At 35.1% G+C, this 26876-nt stretch overlaps 1 protein-coding gene across 4 annotated transcripts in view; it reads right to left on the minus strand.

Annotated features, from left to right (window-relative positions):
• IBTK (inhibitor of Bruton tyrosine kinase) overlaps positions 1 to 26876 on the minus strand; it is a 91272-nt gene that overhangs the window by 62824 nt on the left and 1572 nt on the right. For all 4 annotated transcript variants that reach the window (XM_058734555.1, XM_058734553.1, XM_058734554.1 and 1 more), the window contains exons 2-6: positions 18239 to 18938; positions 12922 to 13018; positions 11398 to 11522; positions 4631 to 4741; positions 3349 to 3519 (exon numbers count right to left, since the gene is read on the minus strand). In XM_058734555.1, coding sequence (XP_058590538.1) covers positions 3349 to 3519; positions 4631 to 4741; positions 11398 to 11522; positions 12922 to 13018; positions 18239 to 18559 — 825 coding nt within the window. In that variant the 5' untranslated portion in view covers positions 18560 to 18938. The remainder of the gene's footprint in view (positions 1 to 3348; positions 3520 to 4630; positions 4742 to 11397; positions 11523 to 12921; positions 13019 to 18238; positions 18939 to 26876) is intronic.

Genomic DNA, 26876 nt, shown 5'->3' on the forward strand with positions numbered 1-26876 from the left:
AAGTTCTAATGACAGAATTCACTAATAGATCTCAGCACTAACACTGAGACTCCAACTGTTCTCAGAACACAAGACATTTTGATATAGCCATTTTAAGTCAGCAATTTTAACATAAAAAATTGGCATGGTATACAAACCAAATCATTCAAACTATCAACAAGCAATATGCAAAACAGGCATTTTCATTTCATCAGAAAATGTAGTACTTTTAAATTTGACACATTTAGGGTCTTTCAATGGCACTACTGACATTTTTAGCCAGATGACTTATTGACATAACATATCATACTGATTGTTGTGCAAATATTGGCACATTCAGGGTCTCTCAATGGCACAACTGACAGTTTTAACCAGATGACTTATTGATATAACATATCACACTAGTTGCTGTGCAAATACTGAACCACCCTTGCATCTCAGGAATAGCCAAAGCAATCCTGAAAAAGAAACACAAAACTGAAGGTATCACAATTCCAGATTTCAAGTTATATTACAAAGTAGTAATAATTAAAACCGCATGGTATTAGCATAAAAATACTCATGTATCAATGGAACAAAACAGAAAACCCAGAAATAAATCCACAATTATATGGTCAATTAATCTTTGATTAAGTAGGAATGAAAAAACAATGGGAAAAAGACAGTCTCTTCAAAAAATGGTGCTGGGAAAAATAGACAGCTCCATGCCAAAGAATGAAACTGGATGACTTTCTCACACCATAAACAAAAATAAACTCAAAAATGGGTAAAAGACCTAAATGTGAGACCTGAAGCCATAAAGATCCTTGAAGAGAATACAAGCAGTAATCTCTCTGAAACTGGCCATAGCAACTTTTCTCTAGATATGTCTCCTGAGGCAAGAGGAATAAAAGCAGAAATGAACTACTGAGACTATATTAAAATAAGTTTCTGCACAGCAAAGGAAACAATCAACAAAACCAAAAGAGAACCTACTGAATGCGAGAAGATACTTGCAAATGACATATCTGATAAAGGGTTAGTATCTAAAATATATAAAGAATTGACACAATTCAATTCCCAAAAAACAAATGATCCACTCAAAATGGGCAGAAGACATGAACAGACATTTCTCCAAAGAAGACATACAGATGGCCACAGACACATAAAAAGATGCTCATCATCAGGGAAATACATCAACACTACAATGAGATATCACCTCACACCTGGAAGAATGGCTAAAAACAAAAACACAAACAATTGTTGGCAAAGATGTGGAGAAAGGGGAACAAACCCTCTTGCACTGGTGTGAATACAAACTGGGGCAGCCACTGTGGAAAACAGTATGGAGTTTCCTCAAAATATTACAAATAGAACTACCCTATGATCCAAGAATCACACTACTGGGTATTTACTCAAAATTTAAAGGAATACATGTACACCCATGTTTATTGCAGCATTATTTACAATAACCAAATTATGGAAGCAGCCCAAGCATCCATCAATAGATGATTATTCAGCCACAAAAAAAAAAAAAAGAAAGAAATCTTTCCATTTGCAACAACACAGAGCTACAGAGAATAATGCTGAGCAAAATTAGAGAATGACAAATACCATATGATCTCATTCACATGTGGAATTTAAGAAAAAAAATGAGCAAAGGAGAAAAAGACAGAAATCAAGAAAGAGGTTTTTAACTATAAAGAACTGAAAGTCACCAGAGAGGTGGTGGGTGGGTGGGTAGATGGGTGAAAGAGCTGATGGGAATTAAACAGTACACTTACCCGATTAAAAAAAAAAAAGGAAAATGAAGAAAATGAAAAAAAAAAAAAAAGAAAAAAATTTGACATATTCAGTGCAGCTCTACTGACATTTTCAGCCTGATGATTCTTTGTTGTAGGGGACTATCTTGTAAATTACAGGTTTAGCAGTGTCCCTGGACTCTACGTACTAGATGTCAGTAGCACCACTCCCACCCCTACCCACAGTGCAACAACTAAAAATGTCTCTGCACATTGCCAAATGGCTCCTGGAGATGCAAAAGTAACCCCAGTTGAGAATACTGGGTATGTCCAAAGCTCCAAGACAGCCACACAATGAGAATAAAAACAGAAATAAAATCTACCATTTCTAAAGAAATCTACAAAATGATTAAATATCCACAAATTCCACACTATAGAAAATGGATCTTCCAACCAAAAAGTACCACAGATTGGAGAGTACCTCTATTCCTGAGTAATACTTCCTTTTGATCCATTATTCATCCACAATGGAAAAGCATTAGATTTAATAATTTAGTAAATAAAAAATGTATACCTAATAATTTTAGTTTTTAAGTTTATGCATTCATTTTGAGAGTGCCACACGTGCGTGAGGGGGAGGGGCAGAGAGAGAATCCCAAGCAGGCTGTGCACAGCATGGAGCCTGATGTGGGGCTCAAATCCACAAACAGTGATATCATGACCTGAGCCAAAATCAAGTCAGACGCTTAACCAACTGAGCCACCAAGGCACCCCATATACCTAAAAAATTTAAATCCAGAGGATTAAACCAGTAAAGAAATTTAACCTCTGAAATACAAAATTTTATGAGCTGAAAACACGTTTGTTATTAAGTGATGATTCTAGTAATATATTAATTTAGAGCACCACTCCTAGTTCTGTGAACTAGGTCTGTGAAATTGAGCAGTGGTGGCGTGCAAATGGGAGCTGGAAATTAGAACAAATAACAGTGGCTTTTGAACGTATGTCCCCGCAAGTAATCTTGCCAGGTAGGATTTCTGTGCAGAGGCATATTTTCCATGAGCCCAATAAGCTCAGGCTTCTGGGTAACTCATTTGGATAGCCCATTTTGCATTTATAAATTTCATGTCTTTTCTTAAGGACGCCCTCAAAATTATTTGTTTCAAACCCCAAAAATGTGGATCCCCCTCTGTTTGTGAATACTTAAAAAGATGAGCGGCATCTGGGTGGCTCAGTCAAGCATCTGACTGTAGCTCAGGTCATGATCTTGTGCTTCACAGGTCCCAGCCCCGCATCCGGCTCTCTACTGACAGCTCAGGGCCTGGAGCCTGCTTTGGATTCTGTGTCTCCAATCTCTCTGCCCCTCCCCTGCTCACATTCTGTCTCCCTCTCAAAAAAAAATAAACATTAAGAAAAATTAAAAAAAAAAGCTGAATCAAAGGCAGTTTGGGGCCTAATTTCCCAAGTGCCTTCTTTCTTACTCCAAACAAATGCTAATTTATACTATGCTTAATGACTCCTGTGAAAAATAAAGTATATACCATGGAATATAAGTAAAATAAGTTGCATATCAATATCTTCCATCTTTTTATCCACACAGGTTTTATAACAAACAGTCATCTTGTTGTTTTAAAAAAAAGAAGTTTACCTGTCTGGGTACATTACAACTGGAAGGTGGAGGAATAATTCCTAATTGATGAAAAATATTTAGTCCAAATGTATAAACACATCCATCTTCAGTCAGTACAACAGTATGATCCTTTGCAGCTGCCACCTGGGAACAATTATGACCACTCAGTCCTTCCACAAGCCTAGGGATCTACAAAATAAAATTAGCTTAGTATAATATATTAGTCATTTATACAAAAATGCAAATAGAATCTGGTGATACTGTATCCAAAATGACAACATTGATAAATGGCTGTATCTATCATAGGTAAACCCTACAATTCAGCAAGGGACAAGTGAGTTTAATAGGATATGGACATTGGCTTATGAGTAAAATACAAAATCCCAGCAAGACATTTCAATAAAATAATTCAGTCCAACAAATGATTTTTGAGCCCTTATCATACACCCAGTGCAAATTTGTTTGGTATAAATAAAGGCAGCTCTTCAGCCAAAGTATTCAAGTACTGAAAAAATAAATAAAAATACAGGAAAATACAGGTGTAAGGAGTAAATGAGTTTTTAAGTATAAAAAAAAAGTCTCTGACACAACATAAATGAAGATGATAATGCCTATAATCTCACAGGACTGCTGTCAGGCTTAAGTTAAGGTAATAATACTGCATGAAAAGTATGACTGATGCCTAGAACATATAAACCCTCAAAAAATGGAAGCTGTTGTCATACCTCTCTATTCTTTGTAAAGCACCCTGTAATAGATGACAAATATACCAGTAATCCCTTCAAAAAAAGTTACCTTAAAAACACCTACTGAGGCAATTTTATTGAATGTAATGATTAGCAGGTTTCTTCTAATTAGCACTAAGTTTTAGTAGCTTGAGAGTCAATTTTGTGATTATACAATGAGAATAAGGGCTCAACTTTTAGACCACAAATACTCTGATGAGAAGTTAAAAAAAAACAAATCCAACTACTTTAAGAAAAGCATTTTACAATTAGTCTGGCTTTTAAAATCTCAACTATGGAATTATTTTAAAGCTTATTTATACACTCTCATCTAAGTATTTGCTATAAGCAAAATATAATTTTTCTATGATGCTTTAGAATTGTGCATATCAAAATCCTATAATTTGAACATGATATATACCAGGAAACTGATTTTTTAAACTATATTATCAATTGGTATATAACTCTCTGCTTATAGTAGGTTAAAAATAATGTTTTTTCTTAGTTAACAGAAGCTTCCAGTTTATGGAAATTTTACTGAAGTTACCTAAAATGAGTAACGACATTTCAATTACCAAGCATGTCTGTTCATCTCCATGGCCTAAACGTCCTCCAGGACCATGACCACAGGTATAAACCTGCCCTTTCTGAGACAGAAATACTGAGTGAAATTTACAAAGCACCACCTAAGAGAAAACAAGAGAATATTATTGAATTTCTCTGAATAAAATAGGTTTTATTTTATATAAAAACACAAACTACAGAATATTGCTAACTTTACACTGGATGATAGGTATGTGTGGATTTAACTTTTCTCTACTTTGTACATGTTCTGTAATAAAAATTAAAACTATATATGCTTTATTTTAAAACTATCCCTAAAAACACTGATAAATAGGAAAAAGAACAAAGAAATTAAGCATATGTTTCCCACAGAAGAGACTAAACAAAGGGAAATATAAATATCAAGTGTTCAACCACAAAAAGCAGTAGCCAGCTGTTTCCCAGCTTTATACAATCCCAAACAAGAACTGGGCAATGCAACATGAAACACAAAGATTAACAACTAGCAATATATGTTATTAAAGCAAACAGTGAAAATGCCTTAAGCATATTTTTTAAAAAACATCCTATGTTAGACTGGTGGTTAGTATGTCCTTTTAATAACTCTGATTTTGTCTAATATGTCTTTAATATCACTACATGGATTTAAATAATTTTATATTTATTTTCAAGTTTTACTCTTTTCCCCACTTCCTTTTTTACCTGCCATGTCTCCAACATCCCCCTTACCCTCCTGGTCCACACACTTATATACTCACAAACTCTTACCAGAAGATAAGGGTACTTAAATGACTGAACTTCATCAAAAGGCAATTAACAGGAAACCAAAAGCAGTTTTAAATACAGGCATATGTTGGAAATATTGTGGGTTTGGTTCCAGATCACCACAATAGGGAGAATTTCTCAGCAATGTGAGTTAAATTAATTTTTGGTTTCTAAGAGTACATAAAGTTATGTTTACACTATACTATAGTCTGTTAAGCATGTAATAGCACTGTGGCTTAAAAAAAAATAACGTATATACCTTCATTTTAAGAATACTGGGGCCCCTGGGTGGCTCAGTTGGTTAAGCAACCGACTTCGGCTCATGTCATGATCTCGCAGTTTGTGAGTTCGAGCCCCACGTAGGGCTCTGTGCTGACAGCTCAGAGCCTGGAGCCTACCTCAGATTCTATGTCTCCCCCTCTCTCTACCCCTCCCCTGCTCACGCTCTGTGTCTCTCAATAATAAATAAACGTTAAAAAAAAAAAAAAAAAAAAAGACTACTATATTGCTACAAAGTGCTAACCATCATCAGATCTTTCAGCAAGTCGTAATCTTTTTGCTGGTGGAGGCTCTTGCCTCATTGTTGATGGCTACTGACTGATCAGGGTGGTGGCGGCTAAAAGTGAGGATGGCTATGGCAATTTCTTGAAACAATTCAACAATGAAGTCTGCCAAATCAACTGACTCTTCCTTTCATGAACGATTTTTTCGGTAGCGTGCGATGCTGTTTGATAGCATGTTACCCACAGTAGAATTTCTTCCAAAACTGAAGTCGGTCCTCTCAACCCTGCCACTGCTTTAGCCAACTAAGTTTACGTAATATATTCTGAATCCTTTGCTGTCATTTCAACAATCTTCAGCATCTTCACCAAGAGGAGATTCCATCTCAAGATACCACTGTCTTTGCTCATCCATGAAAAGCAACTCCTCATCCCTTTAAGACTGATCAGGAGATTGCAGCAATTTGGTCACATCTTCAGGCTCCACTTCTTGTTTTAGCTCTCTTGCTACTTCCACCACATCTACACTTACTTAACTCTCTCAAACTCATCCACCAAGACTGGAATCAATTTCTAACCTCCTGCTCATGTTAATATTTTCACCTATTTCTATGAATCATGCAGGTTCTTCACGGCATCTAGAATGGTGAATCCTTTCCAGAAGATTTTCAATTTACTTTGCCCAGATCCACCAGAGGAATCACTGTCTATGGCAACTATACTTGCATGAAGTATATTTCTTAAATAATAAGACTTGGATGTCAAAATGATTACCTTGGTCCACGGGCTACAGAATGGATGCTGTGTCGGCAGACATAAAAACAACATGACAACAACAATCTCGTGGTGGCACATCTCCATCAGAGCTCTTGGGTGACCCGGTGCGTTCTCAATGAGCAGTCCTATTTTGAAAGAATCTTTTTTTCTGAGCACTGGTCTCCACGGGTGGGCTTGAAACGTATATTTAGTAAACTATGCAGTAAACAGATGTGCTGTCATTCAGGCTCTGTTGTTCCAGTTGTAGAGCACAGGCAGAGTAGATTTAGCATAATTCCTAGTCCTAGGAATTAGGGTTTTAAGTTAACCTAGGTTTTAGTCCTAGGTCCTAGGGTTTTAAGAATGGTAAATGAGCACTGGCTTCAGCTTAGTCATCAGCCCCTAACAAGAGAGTTGCCAGTCCTTTGAAGCCTGGAAGGCAGGCATTGACTTCTCTCTAGCTATAAAAGTCCTAGACGGCATCTTCTTCCAAAAGAAAGCTGTTTTGTCTACGTGGAAAATCTGTTGTTTTGTGGAGCCACCTTCATTAATTCTCTTAGCTAGATCTTTGGGAATAACTTGCCGCAGCTTCTACATCAGCACCAGCTACTTCACCTTGCACTCTGATGTTATGGGTACGGCTTCTTTCCTTAAACTTCATGAACCAAACTCTGCCAACTTCAAATGTTTCTTCTGCAACTTCCTCACCTCTCTCAGCCCTCACAGAATTGAAGAGAGTTGGGGCCTTGCTCTGGATTAGGCTTTGGCTGAAGCAAATATTATGGCGAGCGTTTGATCTTCCATCCAGGTGATTAAAACTTTCTCCATTTTGGCGATAAGGCCGTTTCACTTTCTTATCATTCACGTGTTCACTGTAGTAAGCACTTTGAATTTCCTTCAAGAACCTTTTCTTTGAATTCATAACTTGGTTCACTCTTTGGTTGATAAGGTCTAGCTTCCAGCCTATCTCAGCTTTTGACACACTTTCCTCACTAAGCTGAATCATTTTTAGCTTCTGAATCAAAGTGAGAGACATGCAACTCTTCCTTTCACTTGAACACTCAGAAGCCACTGCAGAGTTCTTTTTTTTTTGTTATTAAAAACAATTTTTTTCAATGTTTATGTATTTTTGAGACAGAGACAAATGAGCGGAGGAGGGGCAGATAGAGAGAGACACAGAATCCAAGGCAGGCTCCAGGCTCTGAGCTGTTAGCAGAGAGCCCAACGTGGGGCTTGAACCCATCAACCGCAAGATGATTACCTGAGCCGAAGTTGGGACACTCAACCACCGAGGCACCCCCCGTTGCAGAGTTCTTAATTGGACTAATTATAATAATTTGTGTCTCAGGGAATAGGGAGGCTCCAAAAGAGGTAGATACACAGGGAACAATGGACAGTGCAGTACACATTTATCAAGTAAGTTCATCATCTTATATGGATGCAGTTTGTGTTACCCAAAAACAACTACAATGGTAATATCAAAGATAACTTATCACAGCTCACCCAGAAGAAATACAGTTGACCCCTGAATAACATGGGTTTGAATTTCAGTGAACATCCACTTATATGCAGATGTTTTCCAGTACATACAGTACAGTACTTTAAAGGTATTTTCCAGGGCACCTGGGTGGCACAATCGGTTACATGTCTGACTCCAGAGCTCAGCTCAGGTCATGATCTCACAGTTTTGAGTTCAAGCCCCACCTTGGGCTCTATGTTGATGGCATGGAACCTGCTTGGGTTTCTGTCTCTCCCTCTCTCTGCCCCTCCTAGCTTGTGCTCTCTCTCTCTCAAAATAAACAAATAAATTTAAAAAATAAATAAATGTATTTTCCTTTCCTATGACTTTGTTAATAATATTTTCTTTTCTCTAGCTTACTTTATTGTAAGGATATAGAGTATAATGTATGTAACATACAAGTAGTGCTATGTTCTCAGTAAGACTCCAAGTCAACAGCAGCTAAGTTTTTGGGAAGTCAGAAGTTATGCACAGATTTTTGATTGCATGAGGGGTCAAGTGCCCCAACCCCCAAGTTTTTCAATGGTCTGTATAATACTAAGGAAAAAGTTTGAAATACTGAGAGAATTACCAAAATGTGACACGGAGACATTAAGTAAAGAAACACTATTGAAAAAAAATGGCAACGAAAGACTTAATGCAGGGTTGCCACAAACCTTCAATTTGTAAAAAATGCAGTATCTGTTAAGTGCAATAAAGCGAAGTGTAATAAAACAAAGTATGCCTGTTTGTGTACCTACATACTTAACCCTTCTGCCACACTTTACTATTTTTTTAATGTATCTAACATTCAGTGTATTTATTTTACCTTATATAGTATTTAAAAATTCTGTTTGCTTACTTTTAAAAATCATTTGCATTTACATTTCTTAGGCCATCTATAAATATTTCTAACTTTGGATATAAAAAATGATTAAGAAATAAAGAAATCTTAGGGGCGACTAAGTGGCTCAGTTGGTTAAGCATCCCACTTCGGCTCAGGTGATGATCTTGCAGTTTTTGGGTCTGAGCCCCGCGTCGGGCTCTGTGCTGACAGCTCAGAGCCTGGAGTCTGCTTCAGATTCTGTGTCTCCCTCTCTCTCTGCCCCTCCCCTGTTCATGCGCTATCTCTCTCTCTCTCTCTCTCAAAAATAAACATAAAAAAAATTTTTTTAAAGAATTAAAGAAATGTTAGGATTATCAGAAATTGACTTAGAAAAAAGTCAAGATCTTATGGAAAGTAAGAAAATTAGAAGCTGAATTGCAAGCTCTACTTACACATATCCTTTACTTAGTAAATTCTGTGAATATGTACACTTATGGTAAGTTATGTATAAAGTCATTATCTCATTTAGCTGTATCACAAATACCCAGAAAGTCTAAAAACCCAAAATTGTACTCAAATTTGTAATACAAAGATAGCATTTGTAAAGGAAAAAAATTTGAAGCCAGAAATACATTTTGTTCAATTTTATCTCCAATCTTAGAATGCCACTCTATATTTCTGACTTCTATTAAACAACCAATACCAGAGTTTAATAAGTCTTCCAACTTTAAAACCTCCCAATTTCTTTTTAAATCTTTATTTTTGAAAGAGTGAGAGACAGAGAGAGAGAGAGAGAGAGAGAAAGTGTGAGCATGAGAGGAACAGAGAGACAGAGAGAGAGGAAGACACAGAATCCAAAGCAGACTCCAGGGTCCAAGCTGTCAGCACAGAGCCTGACACAGGGCTTGAACTCATGAACCACGAGTCCGTGACCTGAGCCTAAGTCAGACACTCAATCGATTGAGCCACCCAGGTGCCTCAAAACCTTGAGTTTTGTTTTGTTTTTTTTTTTAATTTTTTTTAACATTTATTTGTTATTGAGAGACAGACTGTGAGTAGGGGAGGGGCAGAGAGAAGAAGGAAACACAGAATCTGAAGCAGACTCCAGGCTCTGAGCTGTCAGCACAGAGTCCGATGCAGGGCTCAAACTCACGGACTGCAAGATCATGACCTGAGCTGACGTCGGACGCTTAGCCAACTGAGCCACCCAGGTGCCCCAAACCTCTTGAGTTTTTTTTTTTTTAAGGAGATAACTAATTACAGCTTTTCACCTTAATTCTCTAGAATATACTGTGCTAAAATTAATAATCTCAGCTAATTCACTTGGTTCTATAGTACAATATCAGCCCCTTTCAGTGGCTAATGGGATTGTCTATATAACTGGTGCTCAGTAAATATTCCTGTAAAGCTTGTCTTCTCTTTTCTGACTGTACTTTACAGTTTTTCTTCCTCTCTAACCTATCCATAATGCTTGCTTCAATCCTCATTCTGTGGTAAATAAAATTCCTTAATCCTTAATCTCTTCACAAAATATTCTCACTTCCTTGCCTTACGTGTTGCTTTCTCCTTAAGTGTACTGTTTCATGTATAAGCCTAACCAAGTGGAATATGCTCATTTCCTCTGTAACATATATATCTTAGGATCAGAAGGTAGTCAGTCTCTGGTTTCCTAATGCCACCATTTCTTCCTTCACTAGCTTAAAAATTCTTGTTCCTGAAAACTCTCAGCTCATGAAAACTACATCATATATTAATTCATAAAAGGAAAAGAGGTATCTTTTGTAACTGCCCTAATTGTGATCAATCATCAGTGGCTGCTAATGGGTCGAGTAGCATTTTAAGAATTCTGAGGACCTAGTCAATCTCAGGTGAACACACACACACACTGCATTATAGAAAAAGAGGATTATGTCAACAGTAGCAAAATCCATGGAAGTGGAAGATATCCTTCAGCATAATGAAATAAGCCCAAAGACCAAACCTTCGCAATTATATTAACTAAAATTTTATAATTACTCATATTTAGGAACTCAGGTTCCCTCCCGTAAAACTAATAACAATGAGTTGCAATAACAAATTCACTTGAGAAACAATGTAAAGAACTCTTAATTTTTGTGAAATGGAAACAAATGCTAGAAAGTTAACAGAAGCTCTACCTTTTTAAAGCTAAAGTAATATCTCTATAGTGCCTTCTAATTTTGAACCCTGCTTGCACAAACATCTCATAGTTTTATGGTATTTATCACAGTTTAGGTAGGATTAAAGCTAACAACATCTAAAACAGAATTAGTGAAGTTCTATTGATCAATTTGTTTATTAAAATGTTATCATCCTTTCAACAAAGTTAACACAATCTAAATGAAAAAAAATAAACTATCAAACACAATAGTTCTTTTTAATCTCTGAAAGTACTCAAATTATACTTCAAACTACCTGCTTGATATAAACCCCACTCCTGGAGAATAGATCCACCAATTCTGGATGGTGTTTGCTATTCTGGCTCCCATGACCCAGGGTGAAATTTGTATTATCTCCCCAAGTGTAGACATCTGTAGGATCTAAAATGTAAAACAAATACCAGTTTTAGTTCAATCTATAGATACACTCTACTAATCAGTTTTCCTCAACATAGACTCTTTACAGGAACTAATTTAACCATCATGTTTAGAAAGATGCTGCCAACATTATCACTTACATTATGAAACTATTAACACATTATCTAATTCTAGGAATAGAAACAGAAAATCCAAATCAGCACAGTCCTGTATCAATGTTAGGAATCTAACATTTGTTCCTTGTTTCATTAGCAGTTAGTTTAACTGCCAAATGAGTAAAATATCACCTGCCATATCCATTTAGTTGCCATGAAAATAATACCTATAGTTATTTAAATATAGGATGTTTATTACATTATCTATAATATATAATATAAAGGTTCTAGATGAAGCAAATGTGATATTAGTTACTGTTCCTACAGAAACATTAACTTTAATAGTTTACTCTTGATAGATGCAAAATCACACCAGTGATCAGGGTAATACCCATTAAACTGGGATAAAACTTAATCACAGCTAAGTTTTAAGTCTTCATTTTTATTTTGGAAGGCGTATAAATTTTTCGACTAGATCTATAACTGTAACCTGCAATATAGTACACAAGGTAGAAATAAAAATGAAGAATGTGTCCTTGCTTGTTCACTAGTTAAATGCAAATTATGGAGAGGCTCCATTTAAAACTCTTCTTTTCCACCAATTTCCATTTCCAAAGTTGAAAAGCAAACAAATTGGAGAAATAAGTGAAATCAGAAGGATGTGAGGGTAGAAGAATCACATCCTTTCCCTCTCTACCTCAAGTACTGATGTCACTTTCTGGATGCACATTAATTACAGTAGTTACAATTCCAACTGTCTTCCCACTTAGGCTGTGTTCTTACTCTAACATAGTATAAATTGAAATTGAAAATGCAAAATCAATCAGTGTTCTGAATAAAACCCTAAAATTATCAACCAATATACACCAAAAGTATTTTTACCAAAGTAAAAATTCCTTGCAGATATCCACACACAAATTTTCTCAGGTTTTTTTTTTTAACGTTTATTTATTCTTGAAAAAGAGAGAGAGAGAGAGAGACAGAGAGAGAGAGAGAGAGAGAGACAGAGAGAGAGAGAGAGAGAGAGAGACAGAGACAGAGAGAGACAGAGACAGAGAATGAGCTGGGGAGGGGCAGAGAGAGAGGGAGACACAGAATCCGAAGCAGGCTCCAGGCTCCAGCTGTCAGCACAGAGCCGACACAGGGCTCATACCCACGAACCATGAGATCATGACCTGAGCCGAATCCCGAAGCTTAACCGACTGAGCCACCCAGGTGCCCCTTCTCAGGTATTTTAATAAGAACAAAGTTTCATTAAAATTTTCTAAGCTATACCTTAATGGGATATATTTGCGGAATTTTCTTACCAGTAGTTTTGAATACTACATGAGTTGGTCTATCCTTCATTACAAGATCCAAAGCTGACAAGCCTTCTTTGTCTTGAATATACAGACTAACACCATGCTAAAAAAAAAAAAAAAAAAAAAAAAGAAAAATAGAAAACAAATATATATAAATATGTTACCTCCTATGCCCACTCACATTTTTCGCACACACAGAAGAGAACTAAGAAAAATAAGATATCTAATTCTTAGAATATAAAAGAACCAGAAAACATTAAGAAATAAAATAAGTAACATTTAAAATCAAAATGAACTAGATGTGAAAGTTTAACACAGTAAGGCAAGTCTGGTTGCCTAGAATGCCCTAGCTCTGGTCTCTCTGTCTGTGCCTGTCCATGTACACATACACATTATGTATTTAAAGAGCCATGTTCCATGTCTAGTCCAGTTAAGGGCTATAAAGATTTCAAGGCAATGACAGAACAATCATTCTATTGGAATTTACTATTTATATAATGTGATCACCTTGGCCCCATCTCTTTTTGCCTTGAATGTTATTATACCAAGTATTTACATTTAAGACAACTATATTCCTTTATTTTTATATTTCTATTTATATTCCTCTATATTTCTATTTGTGTGATATAGGTTTTCATCTTAGTATCGTTTAATTGTGGCTTCTCTAAATCACATATAATTAATGGTATCTTAAAAAAATCTGAGGATGTGTGTGTATATATGTTTTAAGGATGAATTTAAACTAATCTTTAATTTGTATCTTCACAGTTCAAAATCCAACACGAAATAGAACATTTAAAGCAGTTAGCACACCCCTACCCCTATCACCATACTTTTGTATCTTCTAAAATATGGTGCAAGGGGGCAGGAGGGATAGAAAGCAAGGTTCGATTCATATTATTGTTATTTAACTGTAGTTTTTAAAATATAAAACATTCTTTTCAAAAACAACTATTACTATTTGTTGATAGTTTAATAAGACATTCAACTATTAGACTTATCCTTATTTTAACTGGTGCAAGTCATCACAGCCCATCTGTACACACAGTTCACCTGGGTAGTTACAGGCAGAGATGAACTATGAAGTTATTAAACTCTAAGTGTAATATGTTGGAACACTGTTTTAGGTTACTTAAGAAAGAAGAATCTCCTCTTACCTTGAAACAATGGATTCCTAATACACTAAAACCAATTCTAAATTCATTGTGTTCTAGATGGTTATAATACTTGATTACATAAGGACTGTCAATGAGCAAAAAAGACTAAAATGAGCTATGAGCTAACCAGTAAAAAAAAAAAAAAAAAAAAAAAGAAAAAAAAATTAAATCAGAAATGATCTAAGATCTTAATAAATTTAAAGTTATATGTTACCTAGTATTTTTTTTAATTAAATATAATTAATCCATATGAGAAGACCTGAGCTTGACCTTTTAAGAGTAACAAAGGTAAGTTCCAAGATAGGGTACTCCAAGCTAAGAATTTAACAAATGGGATCCCAGAAACTGAGATCCCTAGAAAGTTTATTTTGCCAGTTTTATAAATTTTCCTAAACTTTATACATACCAACTAGATCTTAGTAAGACTACATACATTTGTATCATTCTAAGTAGCTCCAATTGCATAAGACTACATTTATTTATTTATTTACTTACTTACTTATTAGAGCTCCCTAGATATGGGACTCATATTTTCTAATATGCTCATCTTAAATTCTAAAGGTTGTAGGACCAGTGTGTAGTCTATCCTACTTATTTAAAGATCAACTCTTGGGCTCCTGGGTGGCTCAGTTGATTAAGCATCCAACTCTTGATTTTGGTTCTGGTCATGATCTCACCATAGCAAGATCAAGCTCCACACTGGGCTCCACGCTGGGCATGGAGCCTGCTTAAGATTCTCTCTCTCTCTTCCCCTGCCCCTCCCCAGGTCACATACATATACACACTCTATCTGTCTCTCAAAAAAAAAATTGTTTAAAAATAAATAAAATACAGATCATGCCTCCGAAAGAATAGGTAGATTCATTAGTTTGTTAAATATCATCTAAGTATATACCAGGCTTATAAGCCTGAGCATTTGTTGAGAATATCTACAACAAGGAGCAGATGCGCTTTATATAGCTATTCCACTAGAAACCATTGGTAACACTACTGAGATACCTGTCTGCAAATACAGAGAACTGTTTTGACTGTCTTCCTCAAAAACAAAGCATATGATAAAGACTGGCATGCAGATAATTTCCTTGGGAAAAGATCCTAGAAAGTGAGGGGCTAGGCAAGTAGATAAAAGGAGGAAAAACCAACACAAAAATGTGTTACCAAGTAGGCCACTGCTAAGGAGACTTGTGAATGATCCTGCCAGGGCATTCCGGAAACCTTATACAATATATCACTGAATAATTCTCCAGTCAAAGAATAAAAGGGCTAAGTGTTTACCTTCATTAGCAAACAGTTGCTCTAAAGGGGATTTAACTCTCCTGTATTTTTGGTTGGTTATGCATGAATGCCAAGCTCTGGGGCATAAAATAAGGGGCATGCATTAGATGCTAGAAACAAGGTGCAGATTTACACCTACACAAAGCTGCTAGAAGCCTATGCACAGAGGTGAGGCCAAAATGACATGAAGTGGTTCAGCAAAAGTATCTGATACACCAATTTTTCCAAACTTAGTTTTCCAACTTAGTTATGAGCTAAGTTGAATGAGTTTAATATGGCTCTCTCACTACTGCTGCCCATATACTGCCAAAAAAGGGAGGATCAAAAGACTATCTTGAGATTATAATTTCCAGTGGGATAAATTGAGATATACTCTTCTCTCCTTCTTTCAAGCCTATTCTTTAAAGATTTGGAAGTACATTTGGATAAACTGGCTAGATGTCCTCATACTAGAAAAAACAGAAAAATAAGCATTCTCTTATATTCAAAGGACATGGTTTTAACATCATAAACTAGAATAATTTTAATAAACTGGTCCTGCTACCTAATTATCCTGGAGGAGGGAGGTGGGAAGGTACTTCATATCAGTTCTATTTAGTTTATAACCATTCTATTTGAGTTTAAGGAGATTTGTCTTGCTTATAATTTGACAGTGAATTTTATTGTTCTGGTTCATGACTGGTCTATTCTGCGAGGTATCGGATATCCCTTCTAATAAAATATCTTTTACTTAGGTAACCGTAGTTGGTTTCTGTTTCCATGAAATAAGATATCTAATACACCAACACTTATTGTCCCATTTGTTTATTTAATTATTTGGTTTTGGTCTATCTCCTTCTACTAAAATAAAAACTCAAAAAAAAAGGATTCTGTCTGTTGTGTTCATTACACATCCCTAGGACCTAGATTAATGCCTGGCACTCATCAGGCACTCAAAAAAAAACAAAAAAAACAAAATTGTTCCAAATAGTATTATAGTATTGCTATAAATAGTATAGCATTTAATCCACTAAATCCTATGATTTAGTTCTTCTATTTACAAATAGAAAAAATTAAAGTTTTTCCAGAACAGTACCATAAATAAACCACCAGTATGAAAGAATAATGGTATAGCAACAACAGATACAGCAAGACCCTACAAGCATAAACAGTCTTTGCCAGGCACACATCTTGTCATAGAATCAAGGAACCAAAGAAGATATGCATAAAATTCGCTGCCTCTACTCCAGCTTTTGATAGACAAGAAGTTTCTACTGAGGTGGTTGTTGTTGTTGTTGTTGTTGTTGTTGCTGTTGGCAAACAGGAACTGAAAGTATGGGTTTATATTTATTGTACAATTTATTTTGGCAATTAAAAAATCTTACAACTATAAAGTTTTTAATCAATGCAATTTATTTCAAATGTATATTTGTGTATGGTCTCTTTCTGACAACCATAATATCCTAAGGGCTATAGTTGACCAGAAGTAGAACTGACATGAACACTCCTATAACTGCAGCTCTTCCAATTAAACAACATTGAAAGGTCAAAGGACAGAAGAATATGCTAAAAATCAAAATGCAGATAGCATATGTTGAGACCTGAATACTAAAAGGATAGGAAAGATTTCTGTGGGAAAATTTTATCAGTGGAACACATCCACTGTTAGATACCTATCATTGATCAATAGGGCTCTGATGATAACAAAAGACAGTCAAGCCAAGGGCAAGGAGGCCCAAGGCCCAATTTCCTGGCTTCTCTTAGCCAAGGAGAAAAGAATGATTAAGGATTTCTAAAGGAAAATGAAGCCCCAAAGAGAAGGAAGGCCCAAAATTCAAACCAGACGCTACTTCAAACTGAAGCCCCAAATCCTGACACCTGAATAACAACCCCTATGATAACAGAGAATCCAAGGACCCCCTCAACCTTGATGAGACTAGCGGTAATCCAGCTTTCTAGCAGATACTTGAAAACAGCTGAGGTTTTAGAGGTGGGAAAGGGTAAAAGTAGAGCTGATAAAATGCTGTAACTCATACCAACTAGCTTCCTATATAAAATAAGATTAAAATAAGGGAATTAAACCAATATTCAAACATTTTACATAGTAAGAGGAATTAAATTAGCAAACATTTTTAAAAATCAAAAATAGATGAAGACCCTTAAGCTAAGCTCCCTAATGTGACCAAAAGTTCCCTGAGGATAGGAAGTGTTTTGTTTTTCTCTGTGTCCTCTACAAACATGACAAAATGCCTATACAAAAGAAATTTTTCAATTTTAATATCATGATGTCTAATTTTGAGTTTTTCATGTGCATTCATTAGTGAAATGACATTGAGGTATATCTCAAAACACTTCATTGTTTGGCTATAGAGTACAACACACCTAAATTTAATCTACTTGATGGGAAATTTCAAATAAATTAAGCTGATTCTAATCATTAATGTTTTCACAACTAATTTTATCTTAGCCAAACAAGAAATAAACATACTACCCAAAAACAGTCCCTAAATGTTATTATTTCAATAACTAGTACCCTTTTAAAGTAGCTAATAATAGTTACATAAAAAGCGTATTTCTTAAGAATACTAAAAGATACATAATACTGATTAAATGATAAAATGTGTGGGATTTACTTCAAAATAGTATGAGATAAACAAAGTCAGTGGGGACATATAGAACACAAAACTAGCCAACAGTCTATTATATATTGTAAACTTTGGTACATCACAAAAAGCTTAAGTAAAAATATATATGGGATTTGAATTCTAAAGAAGAGTAGTTACAATAGAAAAAAATACCAAACAATTGATAAGAACAAACTCAAATCTTCGGAAAGTAAGTGGAGTCTTTGAAAAAGACTAAGAAAAACATATGCCGGACGAAATAGTTTTAAATAAACAAATGACACTTACCTTCAACAGAGACCAAACACAATCAATATGTCCATAAAAAATGCTTCTGTGCAAAGCTGTCCATCCTGATTCCTTGTCTTTCACCAGCAGATCCACTCCTTTTTCAATAAGCCAATCTAATACTCCTTTCTTTCCACAGGAGGAAACAAGGTGGAGAGCGTTTCTGCCAAAGGCATCTTTGATAGTTGCAGCATTGTAACAATAACTGGAGAGAAAGGCCTTTATCTGGTTTTCATTCCCCTTTGTTACCACAGAAAGGACATCCAAAGCATGTTTCAGGGATCGACACTTTGATGTACAGTCGGGGATGGAAGAATTCATCCTAATTGTTTTTAGACTGCTTAATTTTAGTTCAAGATAGTCCGTTAAGACTAATTTTTAAAAATGAAAAAGCCAAAACAAAACGGTGCTATTCAGAAAGATTTATAGAGAATAAATGACCTTTTTAGGATTATAATTTAAACCCTCACGGTAGTAGTATAAAACTATATACCTTTATACAATTTATTTTGGCACTTTAATCAAAAAATTATAAATAGCTCTATAAAGTTTATATCAAATACAAGTTCTTTATTAAAAAAAAAAACTTTCCACAGTTTATAAATTATTCCTGGAGTCAAGCACCAAGGGGGAGTGAGGAGGGGAACTCCCCCCTCCACACTGTCTGGTCCTTTTAAATATCCATAATTGCAAGGGTGACCTATAAAAAAAAAGGGAAAGAAAAAGTAAAAAATACAAAATCCACCTCTTGCTCTCAAGTACTTTACAGCCACCTCCATATTTAAGTGCCCCTAATTCCTATTTCAAAAAAAATAAAAGTCTATCAACTTTTCACCTTCACATCCACAGTATTCTAGAACTATACTAATCATTCTCTTCTCCTTTAATCCAGTCTCCTGTTTAAGGTTAACCTCTGTATCTGTATTCTGGAGTCCACCTCTTTGCTTCCAAAAGCTTCATTCCTTCTCCCTTATATTTTTACACTTTTATTAGCTATGTCCCCACAAGCTATAAACACACTTAAATTTACCCTCTTTATAGCAATCCCATCTCAACCTTTACCCCCTAAAATTATTTAATTACCACCACCAGCACAACTCTCTCATCATTTGGTTTTTACTAAGAGCCAGGCACTGTGATAATGTTCTCTCTGCCTAGAAAGTCTCTACTATAAGAGGAGATAATAATTAAACATCAGGTATCAAAACAACTAGGTATCAACCTGGAAAAAAAAAAAAAAAAACTTTACATACTTACTTTATACCTTACACCAATATAAATTCCAGATGAGTCAAAGACAAACATATAAATACCATAAAAGCACTAGAAGAGCATGGGTGACTCTTTTTTATAATTTCAAACAACAAAAAGTCCTTTCTACCTATGATCTGAAATTCAAAAGGTATAAAAGATTAATACATTTAATCAGTTTAAAACCTACATTAAAATAAGGAGAAAAAAACTTCAAAGAATATAACATTACTCCAAAAAAAAAAAAAAAAACCAGGAAATTTATTTTATTTAAAAAAAAAATTTTTTTTAATGTTTATTTACTTTTGACAGAAAGAGACAGAGCATGAGCAGAGGAGGGGCAGAGAGAGGGAGACACAGAATCTGAAACAGGATCCAGGCTCTGAGCTGTCAGCACAGAGGCTGATGCAGGGCTCAAACTCACAGACCGTGAGATCATCACCCGAGCCGAAGTTGGACGCTCAACCGACTGAGCCATCCAGGTGCCCCAAAAACCAGGAAATTCAGACAGATTTTAAAAATGAGACTCATCTCACTAAAAAAAAAAAAAAAAAAAAAAATGCAAATTGAAACTAAACTGAGATACCATGTAACAACATGGATGGATCTACAGAGTATAATACTACGTGAAATAAGTAAGTCAGAAAAAGACAAATACTATATGATTTCCCTCATATGTGGAATTTAAGAAACAAAACAAATGAACAAAGGGGGGGGGGAGAGAGACAAATCAAGATAACAGACTTAATCACAGAGAATAAATTGATGGTAATGGGGGGATGGGTTAAACAGGTGATAGGATTAAGGAGTGCATTTGTCAGTGATGAGCACGGGGTGAGTCACAGAACTGTTGAATAACTATTTGTATACCTGAAACTAATATACCAGTGTATGTTAACTAACTGGAATTAAAATAAAAACTTAAAAAAAAAAAAACCTATGAGATACCATTTTTTATCTATCAGAATAGCAAAGGTTGGTATTACTACGTACTGACAGGATTGTAAGAAAATAGGTTCCCTACCCCATTACCAGTGAGAATATAAACTTATACAATCTCTTTGGAGAGCAATTTACTAGTATTTATGAAAATGTAAAGTGTACACTTTTTTCTAACCCAAGCAATTTTACTTCTAGGAATTTATCTTAGAAAAATATATCCATGTGTGAAATGGCATAAGTATAGGATTATTCACTGAGTCACTGTTTGAAATAGTAAAGTGTGGAAAAAAACCTAGTTAGAAGTAATTATGTTATGTCCATGCAACAGACTAGTATTCATGTATGAAAAAAACAAAGTAGCTATATATTTACTGATATGAAATAATCTGCAATATATACTTCAAAATGTTTTTTAAAATGCGAAGTATATGTAATATCATTTGTGGAAAAGATGTATATGTATTTACATGTTCATGCTTGAAAATGCATGGAAGAAGTCTAGAAGAATACACAAAAGAATGGTTCCTCTGCAGAAGGGCACCAATGGTTGGAGTCAGAAATGGAAGGCAGACTTTACCTGCATTTTACTAGGAACCACTTTTAAATGCTTCACCATGTGCATGAAAAGCTATTCAAAAATAAACATCTAAAAATATGCTAATATTTTAAATTAGCTAAATGCTAATATATTGATTAGAGAGGATATAGAAAATATAAAAAAAAAAAAAAACTCAGCCACCGTATAAGAGCCTCTAGCTTCCTTTTTTTCCAATATGCTACGCTGTCTGCTTTGCCCCATTCAGATCTGGAGAAATGAAATACTATTTGTAAACTATCTGACAAACTACTATTCTTCAGTTTCTTCATGTTAGAAAACTAACTACTGATATATTAGAAATTTTATACCTAGAGTGGACTACTTTACAATCAACATTTCTCCATCATCTTTTTATCATCTCCTAATTTTTTTTTTCAGTATTTTTGTCCTCTGGATTTTTTTTTAATCTCTGGATTATAAGTAACTAATCAATCCATTTCATAATGGCTATATTTTAAAGATTTTATAATAGAAATTCTATGTACATTCTCTTCTCCAAGGTATCAAACTATCATAAATACTTAATAGAACAAACAATCCTAAAATTTGTATGGAATCACAAAAGACCCCAAATAGCCAAAGCAAGAGAGAAAGAACAAAGCTGAAAGCATCATGTCCCCTGATTTCAAACTCTATTACAAAACTGTAGTAATTAAAGCAGCATGACACTGGCATACAAAGAAACACATGCATCAGTGGAACAAAGTAGGCCAGAAATAAGCCCACGCATAAATGGTCAATTAACTTACAACAAGGAACCAAGAATATACGATGGCAAGAGGAGTCTCTTCAACAAATGGTGCTGGGAACTGGACCCCTATCTTAAACCATACCCCAAAATTAACTCAAATGCATTAAAGACTTAAATGTAAGACCTGAAACCATAAAACTCCTAGAAGAAAACACAGGCAGTACACTCTCTAACATAGGTCTTGGAGAGGATTATTTTAATCTGACACCAAAAGCAACAAAAGCAAAAAATCAACAAGTGGGACCACATCAAATCAAAAAGCTTCTGCACGGCAAAACCATAAACAAAACCATAAACAAAATGAAAAAGCAACCTACTTTATGGGAGAAAAATTTTTGGAAATCATACATCTGAGGGGCATCTGGGTGGCTCAGTTGGTTAACTGTCTGTCTCTTGGGTTCAGCTCAGGTCATGATCTCAAAGTTCGTGAGTTCAAGCCCCACATGTCTGTTAGCGCACAGCCTGCTTGGGATTCTCTGTCTCCCTCTTTCTCTCTGCCCCTACACTGTTCACTCTCTCAAAAAAACTAAATAAACGTAAAAAAAAAATCAGATATCTGATAAAGAGCTATAATTTATATAAATATCCAAAGAATTCATACAATTCAAGAGCAAAAAACCAAACCATCGGATTTAAAAAATGAGCAAAAGATCTAAACAGACAATTTTCCAAAGAAGACATACAGATGCCCAACAGGTACATGAAAAATTGCTCAATATTGCTAATCATCAGGGAAATGCAAATCAAAACCACAATAAAATATCACTTCACTCCTGCTAGAATGGCTACTATCAAAAAGATAAGAAATAACCAGTATTGCCAAGGATGTGGAGAAAAAGGAAACCCTGTACACTATGGGTAGAAATATAAATTGATACAACCACTATGGAAAATAGTATGGAGGTTCCCCAAAATTAAAAATAGAACTACCATATGATCCAGCAAATCCACTTCTGGCTATTTATGCAAAGAAAACAAAAACACGAACTTGAAAAGATATATGTACCCCTATGTTCACTGCACAGTCAAGATAAGGAAACAACCTAAGCATCCATCAATGGATAAATGGATAAAGAAGTTACACACACACACACACACACACACAAAATGAAATATTACTGAGTCATTCATTCAAAAGGATGAAATCTTGCCATTTGCAACAACATGAATGGACCTCAAGGGCATTATGCTAAGTGAAATAAGTCAGAGAAAAGTAAATAGCATGACTCTTTCATGTGTGGTATCTTAAAACAAAAACAAGCTCACAGATAGAGAACAAATTGGTAGTTATGAAATTTGGGGGGGGGGGCAGGGACAGAAATGGATGAACCAGTTATTTGCTTTTTCTTGTTTTAAATAAACTGAATAAATTTTAAAAATAAAACAAATTCTCCAAAATACTTTTTTTTATTTTAATTTTTTAAATATACACTTTGAATGACAAAGAAAAAGTTGTAAGAAGGTTATTTAGAGAGACACATATGAGTTTACTATACGTGTAGAGAAAACTGTGCACCATAGACAAGTACGAAGCATCGCCAATCTGCACTTTCCACTCCCATTTCAAACCACACTAAGAATAAGAAGTCCTAAATCTAACTGGTTCTTCGCTATTCTGACTTCCCCATCTGGAGATGTCAGTAAAGAATTAGAGTACTTCTAGTCCCTTCTAGTTCTAGTTCTGTTTCTACTGGTCTGCATGTTTTATAATTTGATATAGGCTTTCTAACATCCCACCTTAAAGTGTTGGTGTCAAAAGCAAAGCATTTTGTAGTTAGTTAACATAAAGAAAAAGGCGCCAAAGCCTGAAGTGTTTAAAATGTGAAAACTGGAAAATAAGCTATACGGCAAAAGAGTCACTTGTAGTTAATTTCATTCTTTTGAGGCTCTAAAATTTTTCCACCTTTGCATTTTCAGTGCATTCATAATACCTGAAAAGAACTACTTACCAGCAAATACCTCACACACTACACAAAAGAATTAAGGTATAACAGAAGAAAATTCCCTAATATGTTACTATATATAAACATTTTAATGGAAAAAAAAGAAATATCAAATGCAAAAATGGTAGCATACTAAAATATATGGAGAAACATACAGAATACTAACAACATAAATAAGGAAGTGACTAAGAGCTAATGTTTCTTAGCGTCTTACATATTTGGATTCAAATATAGCAATGCCAGCTGTTACCAGTTATGTAACTCTAAAAATTACATAATCTCTCATTTCTTCATTTGAAAATGGAGACAATGTCACCAACCTCAGAAGGTTACTGTAATGATAAATGAAACTACTAAGCACTGTACCTGGCAGTTCAACAAACAGGCGTTCAACAAACAGCAGCTTTCATTACTATTATTTCTTCAGTAACAAAAGGGTAACAAATTTAATCCCAAAATTCATGTTTGAACTTCACTGTCTCTGCTACCTGGTTCCCATGCATACTTCTACAATTAAACCACATATACTAGGGTTACCAAAATGACTTCCAAATTGCTAAATCTTTAAAGATACTTTCTGTTCTTACTTGACTCCCCTGCTTTTGAGTCATTAACACTGCATTCTCCCAAGGCATCTAGAAAGGGATACTGAAAGCATAGGGAATTACTGAAACATTTAAGCATGGGCTCTCTCTCACCACATCTTCCAAAGACTCTGTCACCTCCCCTTACCTTCGCATGTTGGCCTTCAGTCTTCTTTTCCTTTCTACTTCATACTGTCCGTGGATAATTTCAATTTCTTTCTAGTTTTTAACTGTAACCTACATGCTCATAATTCCCAAATCTGTCTCCTACCCTCACATCTCTCCTAAATTCCAGGCCCGTATTTCCAATTACCAGTGTAAATGTTATTTATGCATTCAACAAATGCTTACTGAAGGCAAAGAAAGCAAAGGAAATATTTATTAAGCATCTAATATGTACTGGACATCTTACATCACAGAGAGGTTAATTAAGTAAGCCAAGAGAATCACTGCACCAATAAAAGAGGAGTTAGAACTCAAACACAGATCTGTTTAACAGCAAAGTTCAAGCTATTTCTACTACAATACACTGCCTCTCCAGTGCATCCACTGTATGTCACAAGGTACTAGGAATACAAAATAAATACGGCATGTATATTTCAGATAAAATGATAAAAGTACAGGCTCACGGATAACACTTAAGTGAAACTATAGCTCATTTAACATCTGTATTGAATGAGCAAAATTTATTACCTATCATAGTCTCTACCATCAAAGGGTCACAGTTTGATAGAGACTGATTTTTTTAAGGAATAAAAACATATTATTATAAACCTGGTAAAGATAAAAACAAGTGAATCATAGGAATAAGGAGTTGACGAGAGACATAGGGAAAATTTCCCATATTAGGATGAGCACAGGTTTCCCTGATAAATTCAGGGTAGGTGGACATTCAAGGCAGAGGGAACAGTAAATATAAATAAAAGCATGAGAATCATTTTAGTCTATCCTGAAAATTCCAAGTAATTCAGAAAAGAGTGAGGCCTAACATATACACAAGGATGGACCAGATTATGTAGACAGTCCTATGTGCCCTTCTTTGGGATAAAGAAAATGTGCAATTCAGAGACACATTTAGATATTTAAGCTCTTGAATTGACAAGATATGGTGATAACTCCCAGGTTTCTGGCCTGATGATACATAGGGCAGCCAAGCAGAGTTAAGGGGTAAAACTTTGGAAATAAGAAAAACAAAACAAACTTAAAGAAAGCAACAAATAAAAATTGAAAGTAGAAAGTTATTTTACATGTGAGGATTATGAAATGCTGATGGAAAACTGAGTTGGAGGAGTATAGCTAGCTACAGGCAATTGTTCAGTCTTAAGAACTGGCCCACCACAAAAGGTGTTAGCCAGCAGAGGATGAGCCCTTAACAAAGGTCTTAATCGTTCCACTTATCCTTGGTTAGGAGTTTAGGTATCTTCCTAAAACACAAATCTGATCATGCCATTCTCCAAACCCAATATCTCTATTTCACGTAAGGTTAGCCTTGTGATCTCAGGAAGAGGATATCAACTGAGTCTAGAGACCATGTAAAATTCAGACTCTAAATTCAGAACATCTGGCTCAGCTAGTAACCCAGGTACACCACTAACTAAATGATCCCAGGCACGTCACAATTTGCTAAGCTTCAATTCTCTCATTTGGAAAAAGGGGATAACAACTATTTCCCGAGTTGTTCTGAAAAATAAATGAGACAATTCATTCATATGTAAGCACCCAACAAATATTTAAGAGGAAAAAAAAAAGGGAGGAAACAGGACATTATTGGTAAGGAGGTCGGAAAATGGCATAACTATATTAGAGTCCTTTCTGCTTGGAATCCTTTTCACCCAAACTTTTACAAGGCTGCTTAACATGCCATGGCTTACAGAGTGTCTACCAACTTTTGAACTTTCATATGGACAACCACGGTGCGTCACATAAATTTCAGCCTCATACTGCCCCTTTATATATGAGCACCTTCATTTTACAATGAGGAAATTTATGTGAAAGTTTAAGTAGCCTATACTCTAGATTCCACCTATTCTCCTCTACCCAAACTGCTCTCTCAAAATGCAGTTAGGAAATCTTTAATGAGAAGTAGAATAGTGTAGTAGAAAAAAATTACCCTTATTTGTAGCCATAAGAATTGGGTTCCTACTATCTAAAAGCTTGGCCAAATAACTTAATCTCCCTATTCCAATATCTCCATCTGCAAAGTAGATGATAATAACTTGCCCTGTTAGTATGTACCTTTGCCTACACAAAGATTTTAAGTTCTTTTGGGGTGGGGGGAGAATACTGTATTTCTTTATATTTCTTACTATATATATGTGTGTGCAATATATATATATAGTATATATACTTAAATATATATATAAGTATATACACACACATATATTCAATAAGTAAGTTTATTGGTAAAAACACTAAAACATCTTCCTTTTAAACTTATATACATTAAATTAACTTACAAAGCTACAAATTATAACTCATAATTGAAGAGTCATAAACATCTTTAATTCCTTGTGTTAAGTCCTGAAAAGAGTTCACGTAACAATTTTAAAACACAAGCACTTACTCCTTT

This window comes from Neofelis nebulosa, chromosome 6 (genome assembly GCF_028018385.1).
Source record: "Neofelis nebulosa isolate mNeoNeb1 chromosome 6, mNeoNeb1.pri, whole genome shotgun sequence".
NCBI classification, from domain to species: domain Eukaryota; kingdom Metazoa; phylum Chordata; class Mammalia; order Carnivora; family Felidae; genus Neofelis; species Neofelis nebulosa.